At 47.0% G+C, this 16,489-nt stretch overlaps 1 protein-coding gene across 1 annotated transcript; it reads right to left on the bottom strand.

Annotated features, from left to right (window-relative positions):
* Positions 1-7,810: 7,810 nt before the first annotated feature.
* GUCA2A (guanylate cyclase activator 2A) lies at positions 7,811-15,159 on the bottom strand. Its single transcript, XM_005237972.4, has 3 exons — positions 13,312-15,159; positions 9,640-9,829; positions 7,811-8,724 (listed from the first exon to the last, which is right to left on the bottom strand). Exons 1-3 carry the CDS (start codon positions 13,384-13,386, stop codon positions 8,657-8,659), a joined length of 333 nt encoding a protein of 110 aa, XP_005238029.1. The 5' UTR covers positions 13,387-15,159; the 3' UTR covers positions 7,811-8,656.
* Between the last annotated feature and the right edge of the window lie 1,330 nt (positions 15,160-16,489).

The following is a 16,489-nucleotide window of genomic DNA, read 5'->3' as shown; positions in this document are numbered from 1 at the left end:
CCTGGGGTCATTAAATGGTCCTGTAAGGAATATGCTGGGTTCCAAGATTTATCCAAAATCCCTATTACTGAACCACAAGAAGGGAAAATGGAGATGGGAGCACATTCCTGTACACATGTGATGCTGTAAAGAAAGAGATGGGGACAATTCCAAATTGCATTTATCAGCTGCAGACTTTGAAACACGTTTTTAATCTTCCTGTATGACTTCTTGGCCTTGAAGCCAAAGCTCGTGCAAAAGTGTGACAGGACACCCCTATTGCATCACCTAGAAAGGTGTCATTGCCTGTTAGCTTTCAAAATGCCTCTGTTGCTGCTGGCTTTACTAGATTCCTTCACATCTCTCATAATTCCTTCATTGAGGAGCTGCCATTTGTTTCTGCAGTTTCAGTATTTTACTCGGCAACAGTGTGAGAAGATGGTTGATGTAGAGGAATGGAAGCAGTGGGCTGATGGGCATTGATATCCCCTTCCGTGAGTGCTTGCTCCCGCATCTTTTTCCAGAATTTGGCAGGATCTGGTCCTGATGCTGTAATTTGGACTGGTTGTTGAACATGACCCGAGGGCTCCTCCGATAAACTTATCGCAGGTGGCTCAGGATCACAGTCAGGCAACAGGACAATGAGCAGATCTCCCTGCCACCCCAAAGGGGACCGGCTCTGCTCCTCCTGCCAGCCCCAACTGTGTGAATCAGGCGGTGGCAGAGAATCTGATGGCATCAAAGGTACCTTATTGGGCATCATCTCTGCAACTGGGGATGTGGCTATTTCAACTGCAGCCTTTGTCTCCTTGTCCGCTTCTGATTGTTCTAGTAAATCTAAGACCAATCTCCATGTTGTCAAAGACATAGCAATTTTGTCCCCTCTCATGGCAGCCCCTAAAAGTAACAATCCAGCACTTTGCCATATCTGAATGTTGGAGACATTTTTTACCATGATGGGCACATTATTCCTTTTACGCCACCCTAGCAGAGTTCTTATTGCCACCTCATCATACTTTATGCCACTTTTTTCAAATGTATCTATAAGCATTGTTAACATAGAATTTTCTTCTTCTGCACCCCTATCAATTAGTCCCCATCTACTCTGGGTACCAAAAGTTGCAGTTTGAGTTAAGATGGACAACAAATATTGCAATACACCCATACCAATTAGTTGCAAGGGCTCACCTCTCACCATGTCTGTTACGGGGCACAGGTTCTCCCACTTGTCTCAGCTGCATTGGGCACCAGTTGTGGTCAGAGCCCAACTCAGGCAGCCTCACACCAGGCACCCCTTGCTGCAGCACATCAGTCCGATTCTACTGTCCATACTGTATCTCCTTCCTCCCAAAGTGAGACCACACCACTCCTCCTCCACCCAACCCCCCTCTCCCACAATCCTCAGGGCTATTTAACTCCTTAGTGGGAACAAGCTACAGCTGCACACCATCCATGTCAATCAACCCACTGCCTCCAAGGCATGGCCACAGCTACATGTTATCAATGCCCATCAACCCACCGCCTCCATTCCTCTACATCAACCCACTGCCTTCATTCCTCTACAAGAAGCCACTGGTTCAGTGAGAGAAAAGGAATGGCACAGGGTTCCCAGCTCCCATGGGAAAAGGTTTTACATTCTGGTAGTTTCTATATGTTTATCCCCTCAGGTCACCTATTCCTCAAGGCTAGGTAGGAGAAAAATCATGAACTTAATCACAATTACGATCATTAACTTCAGACCACAGCCTCCCAAGATCACATCCATCCTCTGCCCATGGGCTCAGGGATGACCAGGAGGAACATAGTGTGAGGACTAACTAGGGAAGCTCTTTGGAGTAAGTTTCCATGTTTCCCAGGACAGCAGCAAGGGGTAATATTATATTCTACTCTTCTGCCACCCCTTTGGCACTTTATTGCAGGTTTATTGCCGTATGCAGCCCATGCTGTCCATGGTGCAAAACTCCTGTATTGTGGCCTTGCATGTGAAATGAGCAGAACACGAAACACAAGCATGGACAGTTAGAAGTATTTTTCACACTGATTTAGAAGTATTTTTCACATTGATTTATTGCTTTACTCTCTTCTGAATCCACACAAGAGGAAGTCTTTTCATTGTTGCTTTATTGCTGTTTGCTCGTTATAGGAATTTATATGTTTACCTAGCAACAACTTCATGACCTTGCTTGCATCTTCCTGGAAAAATACTAATACAGACAAAGGAAATAGTCTGGATACAAAACACGCTGAATGTTTTGAGAAGGGACCTTGTGAAAAGTAATTAACATTTTCTTGTTTAATATGCTGCCCATTGGGAACACGGCATTGAGTTGCCCTGTTTTTCCTGGATGCCTCTGAACTCTTTCTGTTGGGACCACATCACTGTGTACCTCAGCGATATGAGGCACTCAAGATGTTTTACACAGCAAAGGGAGTTTCTGTTCCCCAGGCAAGGAGAGGCTTTCAAAGGTCAGAAAGCGCCTCAAACCGATATAAGAGTCCATATCTGACAACGCACCGTTTAGAAGGATGTTTAGCTCAAAGCACAGCCTGCAGTCCAAATTTCCAAAGGTTAAAATACCAGGTTCACCATTTTTTGGATGCAGAAGAAGTGGCTGGTTTTCTTAGGCAATGTGTGGTCAGGGGAGCCACCAGCTGAATCTCTGTAGTCAAACAGTCCCTCGAGAACCTTCCCAGGAGAAAATTGTACTGGACCATTTCAGTATTAATTTCTACTTCACGTTGGTGACTGTTGGGCTTGCTCGCATCCAGCACCCTGGGCTCTTCCCAAAGCAGATACAGTTTGGGACACTGTAAAAGCAGCGTGCCCCCTCGCCAGCGCCAGCAGCGCACATCCTCCGGGCAACATGCTCGTCCCCACGCATCCCTCACCACAGCACGAGTAGACCTGGTCCCTCTCCTAGACCTAGCGCATGCATTTAAAAGAAAAAGTAAAAGTTACATAAGATTAGAAGCCACTGGAAAATTATTATTGTAATGAGAACATGAATGCAATCTTAACTACAGATGTTGCTGCTGATCCTGTATAGGAAATCGCATGGAACTGATGAATCGGGGGAAAAAAAAGAAACCACCCAAAATTGCTCCTTGTCAATGAAAACAGATCCAGGGTGGTTTGGGTAAGGACCAGTAACATCTGGTTAAGTTCATGAAGCTGCGGTATGGCTGCTCAGCTTCCAGCTTCAGTCTGTCACATGCTGGAATGTAACATCTGGTTTTGGGAGAAGGGTAGGTCTGTCTGATATCCCTATGCTCCTTTTCTAGCCCCCCTCGCCGCCTTCAGAGGCTGCTCAGTGAAGGCAGGCAGCTCAGAAGATGATCCACATAAAAGTCCTCTTCCCAATTCACTGGTTCCCCATTTTTAGCTCCTAGATGTATTTGGACGGCGGGTCCTTTCAGCACTGAACATAGTTCCATAACTCCAATCCTGGATGACTACCCAAAATGATGTGAAGCATTTACGATGCCGTGGAAAGGATATGGTGAACCTCAGCTTCACCTGTGAGGCTCAGTGTCAGAAGTGCTAACTGGAGCCAGAAACACTCCAGAAACTTCTCTCAGTTGAATGAAAGGCAGAAGCAATTGGAAAGAAAAGATACCGTGTGTCATGACAAGGTAAATCATTATTTTTATCTTCAGAAGAACATTAGTCTATCATTCATGCAGAAGAAAACTCAATGAATGAGACAAGACAATTTTTTGGTATCATAACTCAGTAGCTTTTATGACATTGTAAATAGGAGGCAGGAAAGGAAGGAAACACGCAGGCAGTAAATGATAGCAAGCGGAATTCTCGACTTCTCCCGGAGAATGATGTGTTATAAAGCTCCATCTAACTTGTTTCTTAGGAAAACATGGGACTTTATGAGAAAAAACGGACAACGTAGAGATGCTTCTGACTCCCCGTAGCAGGCAGGGCTGGCTTCAGGTCCCAGATCTCCCTTGCGAGCTCTTCAACAAATAAATAACTGGAGGATGAGCACAAGGTACCTTCTGAGAAGGAAACGGTCGGAAGGCACGTGGCATAATGGATGCTCGATACAGGAGCTGGTCAAGCAGGTGAAGACTGTTATGAACCTCCTCAAGCTATCTGAGATGTTAGAACTGGTGATTAACAAGCTCTCCAGCTCACAACGTAGCATTGCGTGCCCTTGACTATGAAGAGGTTCCAGTCATTTGAGGAGCAAAAGCAAAAGGCTGAGTGAATTTTCTTGAGATTTCTTGTAATCCAAGCCTGTCCCTCCACTGTGGCTCTGAGGCGTCACATTCTCCAGGTGCTGTTATTAGAATAAAAAGTGTAATTTGTGCATTAAAGTATTTCTTAATGTGACGAGAAGCAGCTGCATGATGCCATTTGTATGAGAAATGGCTGCATGATGCCCTTGGTGAGGAACGGGCTTTCGAATCATTTTTTTTGCAATGCTGACCTTTTTTGTACGAAAAAATCAGGTATGCTTGAACTATGGAAGGGTGAGAAGAAGTTGAAGAGCTGTTTCTCCCCTGCGAGTGGGAGAGCGCTCAGCCTCCGGAATCTGTGAAAAGGTTGAAGAGCCTTTTAGATCAAGACAGTAGCAGGGCCCTGAGGGCACCTGCAGGCTTTAACGGTGCTGACCAGTTTCATGGGGTCTCCATCCATGTCCATGGCTCCCTGCCTGATCTTTGTTTCCAGCACAGCCACACCTGTGGCCACAAAACCCATTCCAAGGGACCTCAGCCCACGATCTGATTTCCAAGGCTGACTTTGGACCTGTCTTTTCATTAGGGACCTGCCTGGCAGTCATGGAGCAGCTCCTGGTGACCATCGTTGGACCTGAACCTGACCTGCACATTGACCTTCCAGGCTGACCTCAGCCCTGCCTCGTGACTCTCTATCTTTGTGGGACACTTGCATGGAAGTGCCCACTACAATATTTTCTGAAAGTCAAGAGCTATTAAATTAGGGGGGGAGAAAGTACTAAAACTCAAGGCTGAATTTGTGTAATAAACTTGCTTTGAAGGGGATCCGCTCAACTCAGTTATGGAAGGAAAAAAGCTGGACAGCATTTGAAAACAGTCCCGACTCTGGTCTTGAATTCATCTGACACTCCTTAACCAGGGACAGCTTCCCTTACTCATTACCTGAGTATTTTTTAATAATACTTACTGAGTATTTTTAATTCTTCTGTGTTCGTTCTGTTGTAGGTCTCACATTTCACATTGGTATGAGGTTATGGCAACGATCCTTGAAAGAGCGTGTAGGGCTTTGTTGTGGCTGTTGCTGTTACAAGTCTATTTATTTCTTTAGTATGGGTGAGGATAACGGAACCAGTTCACAGCATCAGTCTCTACAACATGTGGTTCTACTTCTCATATAAATAGAACACAAGGGGGGTGGGGGTGGTTTTTTTTAAATCCCTTGCAGTGTCAGGGTCCTGGATCACAAAGCTCCTCAGACACTCATGCTCTAAAATTTACATTTCTGTCCCTTGATAATTGTAAATGAAAATGGAGAAGAACAAAGACAATTAGTGTGTAATTGCCTGACCTTTCCCAAGTGGCGTCAGTGTGTTTATGCTGCAGTTGCGTTACACCCTTACCTCGAAACATGGTTTTCCAAAGCAGAATTAATCATTTGTTTAGCATTTATGTGGACCAACAAAATTAGACTAAACTTAAATGAGAATAAACTTAAAAATGAGAATAAATTTAAAATTAGAATAAACTTAAATAAAACGTTTGCTTAACGCTTGTTATTTTCCCAGGCTTCAGCCCAAGCAATCACGTTCAAAGCCCATGGACAGAGCTGCCAGCCTGGTCCCTGGGCTGCCTCTGTGCTTTCACCCAGGCACGGGTGCAAGGTCGCGCTCCTGGCCGGCCCCTCCTGCTGCTGAGGATGTTCCCGAGGGTCCGTCGGGCTCGGGATGAGCGGTGGAGCTGCCAGGGGAAGCGGAGTGTTTGCAGACACCCGCGGGCTGGGCATCGGCAGGGCTGCGCACACACGCGTCAGCCAACAGCCCCCGTCTGCTTGCCCTTGAACACACCTTGAGGCGAGGCTGTGGGAGGAAAAACAGACTGAAAATAGGTTGTTTGTCTCAGGGTACCTGACATTCGCCTGAAGGTTACAATTTAGGATGGCGCTCCCCTCTCCCCTTGAAAGGTGCAATTAGGTGAGATAACCGAGCTGAGCCAGCAGTTCACCGCTGCTGAGGAAAAGGCTGTGATTAGCTGAAGAATTTGTCTTATCTCTGTCAATAAAGGCAATGAAAACTAGAGGATATTTCTTTGAAATCTGTTTTTCCTTCTCCCTCTCATTTAGTATGCCAGCCTTGGAGGTGATGCTGATGAGTCCAGAGGAATAGATCGCAGCTTTCCTGCGCGGAGAAGCACTTTTAACATTTGCCATGGGGGTTACTTCTTAAAACAAAAAAATCTCCTCCATTAAAGCAACACCCCCCCACTGGTTAATACACAGACCCCCCCGGTGGCTAGTAGGTCTCTTAGCAGAGCCGCAGCAGGTCAGCTCGGGGTCGCTGCGCACCCACGGAGCCTGCAGGATGCTCCCCACAGACTGTGGTGCCACTGCCAAATGGCTGGTGGCCCAGCTGGTGGTGGCCCAGCCCAAGGAAGCCCAGTTCTGCTCTGAGCACGCCATGCCCACCGTTCCAGTTCCCACCCGTGGGGAAACACCGTCCTCAAAATGCGGTTTCTCTCATGGGTTTTCCGCAGCCTGCTACGGACTGGAACGCTGCTCCCGCCTGCGGGCTCTTGGCTTGCTCGGTTTGCTGCTTTTCTACCCAGGGCCACAACCCTCCCGCTGTAAAATCCCCAATTACTAGAAACCTCATCCAGCAAGTGCAAACCAGAGGTCTGATACCCTCTTTGAACCCTGTTTTTCTGTGCATCAGGATGATGCTCTACCCACATTGGTCTGCGGCACTCCTGCCGACAGCAGGGCTCTGCAGACCAAAGGGCAGGGGATTTGCAGAAGAACACACACGGGGGGCTCCAGGCCAGCCCCCTCATCGCACATGAACGCTGGCAGTGTATCAGCAGGGAGACTTTGGCTCTTGTCACGTTGCCACCGAGTTTTCTTTGCAAAATGCATAACCTGTCCTCTCCGTGTGAGCCCCTCCAAGCTGCTTGTGCTAAGGCTTGATAATGTCTCAAGTTAGCTTTAAGAGAAAATAATAAGCCGCATTTCTGTATGCAGAAAAAGAACTTTAGGGTTAAAATAAGCCCAGGTGGTGTTTTGAGTGAGGAAATCCCATTTCCCAGAGGTGCCGATTTCAAGGCAGCAGGAAGAGCCTTAGTGTGCGGCTCTCTTTGGCATTTGCTGCTGGATGCTTTTTGTCCTGGAGCAGTCAACACACTGGATGTGAGGAATTCTATTCTACACCCATATAACTTTTCTGTCAAATGAAACAGGAATTTATACACCTAATTTTGTTGTTGTTGTTTTTGGTTTTTAACATCAGTTCTGGATTTAGGCACCTAGATCCTGGGATAAGTGCTGAACTTTATAGCATTGATGGTCTTTTGAGAACTCAGTTGCTGAGTTGAGGGCCCCATATATACAAAATGGAGATAATAATTCAACAGTTAAAAGTAAAAGGAAATAATTTAAAAGCTATGATGTAGTCTTATACTACTATGATCCATATAAGGACCACAAATGGTTTTAAGTTCAGGACAATATTAACAAGATACCTTTTATTCCAGTGAAGACCCAGACGTGAAAGACCTTATACAGGAGAAAACCAAGTAGGCAAGCAGGCTATCGCAAAAGAATGCCCGCCCCAAACCCCAGCAAAAACATAAACCAATAACCCCCAAATCATTACTAGCTTTTATTTCATATATAGCATATAAACATGGGCAGATCCTTTCTTCACAATCTTGACACCAATAAATAAATACATAAAGTAATGTTTTAATTTCAAAGTGATTCCAGCATTGTGGTTTGGACTTCCCTTTCTCCTAAACAAAGCTTAATGAACATTAATATCTGCCAACACAAAGGAGCTTCCATACAACTACGTAGTAAGCATTCCTGTGCTCCTCTGTGTCCATTCCCTAAATTGGCAACAATCAGTACAAGTAACAGAATAAGAATTTTCTGGCTATGAAAGTGTTGCTAAACACCAATAACTTGCCCTAAGTTACTCGCTCCAGTCCTGTTACAAACACACGCATCTCACGTGCAGACCTGCAGGTAGAGAGGTAAGTTATCCAACACGCTGGAGAGCATGGGCTGAAAAAGCCGATAACCCAGTGCTGCTGGGCGGTTTATGTCGGGGAGGCCAAATTACAGGCAGATTTAATATTATAAAGGCTGCAGGAGGCTGCTCAGTTTCACCCATCACGTTCCAATCTAGATGTGATTGTGGAAAATTAAATTGTGCCCAGGATATTTTCGTTCCCGTGTGACACAACTCGGGCAGAACTGAAACCTGGCAGATGAGCTTTTAGAGGCTCCTGATTGCCAGAACTGCACTGCTGGTGGCACCTGAGGTGGCTACTTCAGGGCTACCCCGGGATCTCTCCCTGAGCTAGCAGCTCCGGGCTGACTGCAGTGGAGATGGAGTCCAAATATCTATTTGGGAAAGTATGTGATTTTTGCAATATGAATGCACAGACTTCCTAGCTCAATGCTTTCTTCTTTGGATTGTTTAAACTTTATTCAAAAGCAACCTGCACAGGCAGCATTGGCGCAGATTTCACACAAATCAGCATCTCGGACAGCCAGGTCTGTTAGAGAGAAAAAAAAAAAAAAAAAAAAAAAAGAGGGTTTCAATGAGATGGCAAGAGAATTTCTTGGAGAGCAAGGCCACACATGAAGGGATCTGGAGACCCCTTTCCATTACTGCTTTATGAGCTTTAATGTTCCTTGAAGTTATTACTGGTAGAAGTAAAACAGTCCTTGAAAACAATGGGCTTAATGAATGAAATCAAACCTGAATTCATTGGGGAAGCAATGGGAACCGGGGAGGTAAGAGAACAGGACATCTTGTGGGAAGGGGGGTGGGGGGAATGTGGCTTGTAGGAGGACCACAACATTCATTATACTGGTAGTATTTCTTCCTAAAGTATCCACTGTGTTGGACAGTAGATAAATGCGACATATTAAAATAAAAAAGGAGACACTAGCAGCCAGTTCAAGAATCAGTATGTGTACGTTGAAGACAGACCACACCGAAGGCTGACTCACCTCATTTACATCTCACACACCTCTTCTAGGCTACCTGGAAAACCCCCTTTTTTCTACACCGATTAGAGGAAGCAATTAGACCTGCTCACAACTTGCAATTAGCTAGAACCGAGCGATACAACCCTGCTTTTTCTGTAAGCCGAAGATCACGGGGTTTCTCACTTGAAGTCACGTAAGCTAGCGTGCAACCACTAGGAGGAAGCGTTTTCACGGCTACAACAGCCTGGTCTGTACAGGCTACAACTAAGCTGGGCACAGCAGGGATGCTCCTGCAGGGTGCTCACAGCTGGTGTACTCCAGCCCTTGTAGGAGGGCTAGTAGAAAGGCAGCATGGACTCTCTCAGCTGCTTTAGAAGCCACAGAACAGTAATTACATTTCTTTGCCTGCTGCTATTGGGATGTTTAAGGTTGAAAAGTGCAATAAAAATGGCAACTATGCAACAGGAGCTACATACTCAGCCTCTCAAAAACCATGGATGCATCTTCTCTTTTGCACACAGGTTGGAACTCCTCAGGGAGATCTTTTTCATCACATGGAGAATAGCTAGTCTTTGAAACCGCCATGCGAGGATTGGCGCGTCTGGTCTCATCCATCAGCTCCTTTAGCTTCTTCACAGACTCAAGGGAGAATTTCAAGTCTCCATCCTATGTAGGAAAAACCAGAAAAAAAAAAAAAATGTGTCAGGAAGCCAGTCCTTAGGCAAAGCCATTCCAACCATAAGCTCTCCTAAAAACTATACTATATGGAAAAGACAGTTTTTGAAACAAAGCCTAGATAAAAATCGGTGCTGGCTGAAGGCAAAAGGAGCAGCTCTTCCAGGCAAAGACCTTCCAGAGCAGCTGTGAGACCCAGCTGGCCCATCAGGGCTTCACTGTGTCCCAAGGGGCAGAGGCAGGATTAGTGCATTTCTCGCTCCCGTGACACAGCACCATAAAATCCAGAGTCAAAAGATACAGGCTGGGAATCTTCAGCCTAGAAAAGAGATGACTGGGTGGGTAATAGGTAGCAGAGACTTACAAAATAACGAGTTGAACGGGGTAAATGGGAATTTATTTTGTTCACCCTTTCTTCTAACACAGCAGTGGAGAACTTCAAGCGTTGGCAGCTCTAACCACGCCAAAGGGGCTCTTCCCTCACCCCGCACGGTGCCGAGAGCTGAAATCCCTCACCCCAAGGCACTGGGATTAATTTCCGTTACATTAAAACTCGTCCACACAATCAGTGGAACACAGGTTATTAGCAGCATAAACATGACACTTCTGACTCAAAGCCGATACCAAAAGCTTCAGGAGGCTGCGATAGTATCCTGGGAAGTATTACTCCACGTTTTCCGATTGCTAGACCCTGCGCATCAGTTCATGGTCATTCCCTCAGCTTCAAGTGAGTCACTGTGGAGGTTGTAAACTTAAATTGCAGGTGTTGCAACTGCTAAGCTAGGCACAGAAAGCCTGTGAACGTCTGCTGATAATCAGAGTTTGGCCCAGAAGAGAAATAAACATTTTCAAATTGATCTTTAGCACGTGTTTTAACCTGGTTTAATGACCAGCATCTTTAGCATGTGATTTAACCTGGTTTAACGACCAACAGGTGCTGAGAACACCCACTCCTTCAAAGAAATAAAGTGACTGATACAGCATGAGACCAAATATTGCCACTTGTTTCACAGTCTCATGATCCCAGTGTTAAATAGCGTGAGGTGGCAAGGGAGGGCAGTTTGCTTTGGTTCGTTGGGTGGTTTGTTGTTTTTTTTTGTTGTTGTTGTTTGTTTTCTGTGGGGTTTTTTTGGTTTTTGTTTTTGTTTTTTACAGAATCACAGAATTTTGGTGCTAAAGAATTAAAAAGACCCCAACCAGATAAACTCTGGACACACATTTACTTAAAGTCAAAATCTTTTCTATGTGCAATCAGTATATGATTTTAGTCAGGGTAATTTATCAGTTATGATTGTCTATGACAAAGGAACTTTTCCTGTATAAATGCAGCTGTCAGTCACAGATCTCAAAAGCATAAAACAGACAACTAAAAAAGGATGGATTTCCACAGGTACAGTTTCAGAGAAATCAGAAAGTAGGAACAAACCCCGAAATGCATATGTCTTGGTGACAAAAAGCAACAAAGGAACAGCAAAAAAATTAAACACCCCCACCACCACCTCAGATAAGATGTATCACAGAGAGCTCAATCTGAGCAGCATCTTCCCTCGAGGTGAAAGTGCAGGCTGTGTTACTAAACTAAGAGATTTTTATCACGGAAATAGTGCAGGCCAGAACAATCCATCTCCATAGTTTTTCTGGTTTTACTCCACACCTAATAAACCACCTTCCTCCAATTTCCATCATATTCATTCAAGATCTGCGATGGCAAGTTCAAGACAGCAGTACTCAGTCTTCAAAAACACAATATGAAGTTCACATGAATTTCACTTCTGCTTCGCAAAACGTTTTGTTAAATGAAAGACTTCTGAAATATTATGGGAGAGGGAAGGGATATCTTGGGAAGAATTTCAGAAAACAAGAACGTAACAAACTGAACCCAGGGTCTGAGGTGCAGCCTCACCACTGCCCAGTACAGGGAGACGGTCACTGCCCTGGTCCTGCTGGCCACACTGCTTCAGGTACAAGCCAGGGTGCTGCTGGCCTCCTTGGCCACACCGCTGGCTCACTGAACAGCCAGCTCAGCCTCAAGTTGCACCGAGCGGGGTTTAGATTTTATGTTAGGGAAAACGTCTTCACCAAACGGGTGGTGAAGCCCTGGCACAGGCTGCCCAGGGAGGTGGGTGGTGGAGTCACCATCCCTGGAGGTGTCTAAAAACCACATGGATGCGGCGCTCAGGGACATGGTTTGGAGGTGGGCTTGGCAGTGCTGGGGTAACAGGTGGACTTGGTGAGCTTAAAGGTCTTTTCCAACCTGAATGGTTCTGTGATTTTATAACCCAGTTGTGTGCACAGAGTCAGACCTTAGGGTTCTCAAGTAGTCCAAGTGAAAAGAGTGCAACACACAGGCAGAGTACATTGCACATATATTGGGGGGGTGGGGGAATACAGATGTAATGATTAATTTAATAACATTCAAACTATAAAGAGGAGCTAAAACCCCAGAGCTGTATTTTCTACACCCGACCTAGAAACAGCTATTCTCATATCGTTATTTTTTTATGCTTCCAAGTGGAAAACTGTGACTTTTTCCATTAAGTAGGAAGCTATCTATCTGTTCCCCTGGAGTCTCTAAGCATTAAAAAATTGTTTGGAAGAAAGGCACAGCTTAAACCTGCTATCTCTGGATATCTCTGACATCTACAGGAGAAAAAGTATATTTCAAAGCACAAAGATAATACCTTATCCCTGGAAACCTACTGCACATATATAAAGAGAGTCAATAATTGTTTAAAAAATATTCGTTCTCTTGGTACTCTGAGGAAGTTTTTTTTTGCATTGCAACCAAACTGAAATCTCCCAAACTGTTTCTAAGGATGACTGCAGCCAGATCCAACACACTTCCAAGTACAGAGGCACTGAAGTACCTTCTTAACTGCTTCCATGTTGCATGTAATACCTAAAAAATAGGTGCTGTTTTAGAAAATTTGATACAGCCTCCTCTAATAGCTTGTTTGCCTATTAGTATTTCAGTGGATCCAGCTAAGCATTTCTTTAGCTTTTTTTTTTTTTTTTAATGTGATATGTGTGTGGGCTCCATCAAACAACCTTGGAGATCATTTTCATAAAGAACTTTCTACCTAGAAGCAGGCGAGACAATTTCTCTTTCGTCACACCTGGTTTACATCATTCTATGAAGTTAGAGGTGTCCTCAGTTCTTGCAGCTTCACAGCGCATGGGGTTATGTGCAAGAGAAAACCCTGGAAACACAATGCCTCAGTCAGCAAGGGATTTCAGAGCAGTGATTGGGGTGGTGAAGTTAATTAAACTGCAGCAGCACATTAGCAATACCTGAAGCATTTTACAGAAAGAAAACTGAACCATAGGGAGATGAAGTTGGTTATCAAGCCAGAGCAAAGCAAAAGTTCAGGTCTGTTAGTTTAGTTCAAGATTCCTGTTGCAGCCACAACACTTCAGGTATCAGTATTTTATCGAACTTGTAATTCCAATAAATTAAAAAGCAGAAAACTCACCTGAACGTAGACTGCCTGGGAGCCATGTACCAGTAAAAGGACTGCAAGAACTGTAAAGCAAAGAAAGCCTTTCATAGTGGCTGCAAGGTACAGCCTTTCCTAAGCTGAGTTATTTTAGTTTCTCTAGTTTGGGTCTTTGTCTGTCTCTGGTCTCTCAGACTTTCTTCTTCTTAGCACTCAGGCTGCCCAGCAGAGTTCTATGCTCCCAATGCAAAGCTGGAGCTTTATAAAGACTTCACATAGCATTTGCTTGGTAATCCATTAATCTAAACTCTTTATTGACACATAATAAACCCTCAGCGGCCTCTCAGTTATCTACTGGTTAGCAGAGTAGGGCGGTCACACCCACAGAGATCCTGGGGGATGTATGTCTCTCCTGCTTTAAGAAACTGGCCATGACACAGGCAGGCAAAACATTCGACCCTACAACAAACAGAGGGGAGAAACTGATCTAAGACAACATCTGAAACCTGGTCTCCATATGGGGTATGAAAGCAGGTTTCTGGCCAGTTGCTGCAGAGCTGTGAGAAAGAAAGATTTGGAAGGAGACAGAAAAGAATTGATCTCTTGCACTGACCGCTGGCCAGTCAGTTCCCTCTTCTGGGGATTTCAGGTACTAAGAAGGAATCAGCAGATGAGGGCAGATAAACACAGGCTGCACCTGTATATAACCAGCTACAAAATGTCATTTTGCTCCTGCTTTTTGCAGCACCTAGTTACAACGCACACATTAAAAGCCACAGGATAAAGGCTGCCATGTATCAAAACTATTTCTCTGTGACTTTCAGTCTTATCCAGAAACACGGCAAAGTCACACAGACAGACAAGCATCAACATGCCTTACTCAGCTCAGTTCTGTCCATCAGGCTCAGGTCCTTTAATTTGTAAATGATTTCTGGCATGTTGTGGCTTTGGAGTAACAACAGACATCATGCCGAACAATCTTCCTGATACCAGCAGAACAGAGGGCGGCAACAGTCAGCCACTAAGCAACTTTCTCCAGTCTCAGCAATATTTTATGCCGACAAAGGCTCTAGTTCTTACTGGATTCCAATCTATTGCTAAGATTACAGCCTGCCTCCACATCGAGCCCATCTCTCCATCTCCAGCCCATCTCAGGGTGGTGGAAAGGCCCCTGCACAGCCACAGCCCAGCCCATCTCCACGTCCCCAGCCCATCTCAGGGTGGTGAGAAGGCCCTTAGGAAAGACCTAAAACCAGTTGCCCTTGGTCCTGGCAGCCCTGGTGGGAGCTGAGCTGAGGCTGTGACAAAAAGCAGTGGCATCTCCCTCCCAGGGAGGCCAAGTTGCCCTTTCATAAGATATTGCACATTGGAGAGATGGGAAGAGGAGGCCAGAGCAGCCCCCAAGGCTACACCTCTCCCGAGGGGGGAGGCACGCTAAGGCAGCGCACTGACCCCCACCAGCAAGGCAAGGCCTCCGATGGTGCACGGGCAGTCACCAGTTTGGTTTTACAAAGGAGGAAAAAAGGGAGACAGCGCAGGTCCTCAGCCAGCCTGGTTTTCTTCATTTCTCCTTTTTTTTAATAAATAAAATAAATAAATCCCGGCAGCTGGTTTCTTCCCCCCTCTTTCACAGCACACCCAGTGGGGTTACTCGAGTGTCAGGTCAGTCTGGCACCCTGAGCACTCCTCACAGGCCTCGCCATCGCCTTCTGTCGCTCTGGGCTGCCGTGATTCCTTATCAATATATTTATAATCTAGTAAACATTATTACAAGTTTATTAGATTTTGGATCTAAACGTGTTTGTTCCGAGTATCGACAGCAGCCGCACCGCCGGCAGCCACCAACGCAGCGAACGGTACCACAGGCGGCGGCGGCCGGTACCGCAGGCGCCCGCCCGAAGCGCGGAGGACGCAGAGTCCTGCGCCCGCCGGCACCTCCCGGCGCAGCGGGGCGGCCCCGCCGCTCCCCACGGCCCCGAGCGCGGCCCCCCCCCCCCCGCCGGAAGCCGCTATGGGCCGGCAGTCCTGCAGGCCGCGCCGCTCCGCCCTGCGCCCGCTCGCCGCTGCCCCCTGGCGGCCGGAGCGCGGCGCTGCAGCCCGGCGTGCCCGCCCGAGGGAAGCGGGGCGCACCCCCAGGAGCCCCCCGCACCTCCCGGCCCTGCCGAGCGGGCGGCAGCCGGGCCCCAAAAGTGCCTCCGGAGCCCCGGGGGGGCGCTGGGCTCCCTCCCCGGCCTGTGGGCAGGGGCGGCTGCGGCCAGGCCTGAGGGAGGGGATGCAGCAGGGCAGCCTGCCCCTCTGAGCGAGGAAGGGGCCGCCCTCGTGGGCAACCGGTAGCCCACAGCGTGGTCCGGCCCCGCAGGGCACAGCGAGGGTACGTGTGGAGCCCATGTCACACCGGCTGCGAGGCACCCAGGGGCCAGCCCCGGCGGAGGGCAGCCGAGCCGCTGGCGGTACGGGAGGGAGAGAAGGAAGCACCGAGCACTTGGCTACCTGCTCCGAGGGCCGGGCGAAGCGCCCCGGCACGCTCTCAGCTCTGCCGGAGGCGCTCGGCCGCAAGCTCCTCAGCCCACCGGCCCGACAGCAGAACGGCGAGCGGGGCCATTCCCTCGGCTCACAGAGCCGGTAGCCCAGGCACCCACGGGCCGGCAGCGTCACTCCTACCTGGCACCTTCCCCGCCGGAGCAGGCCACCCGCCTCCATCAGAGCTGGTCCCTCGGCTCACAGGGCTGGTAGCCCGAGCTCTGCCGCGGCGGCTGCCTGGCTGACTTGTCTGCTCAAGTTGTATCTTAATAATTGGATTGCGCAAACAACTAGAGTATAATACAAACGTGCAGTCAGGACATTTATACAACTATGAACTAATAATGCTAAAACCTTTGTCTTAACTAGCCTGCGAACAACCAAACTGTTTACACACAATTTTGTGTTAGTTAAGTGCAGGACATTATATATTTATGAAGCCTCAGTGAGAACAGCAGCACAGCAAAACCTAGACCTTTTGTCAATCAATCTAAACCAACCACCTATGACTTCTGCTAAGCACCCTATTTTTAGAGACAGGATTTTGTTTTGAACATCTCCAGATTCTAGCCATATTAAAATTTCACTAGCCTGCCGTCTTGGGGTGTTTGTACAGGGGCTGACTAATGTGGCAGACATTCTAAGCTCATTTAAACACAAGATTATTAACTGAATTTATCCCTCTCCGAGTCCT

Source organism: Falco peregrinus, chromosome 3 (genome assembly GCF_023634155.1).
Source record: "Falco peregrinus isolate bFalPer1 chromosome 3, bFalPer1.pri, whole genome shotgun sequence".
Classification (NCBI taxonomy): Eukaryota; Metazoa; Chordata; class Aves; order Falconiformes; family Falconidae; genus Falco; species Falco peregrinus.
The sequence above is the reverse complement of the archived record's forward strand: the minus strand, read 5'-3'. Positions and strand labels throughout refer to the sequence as shown.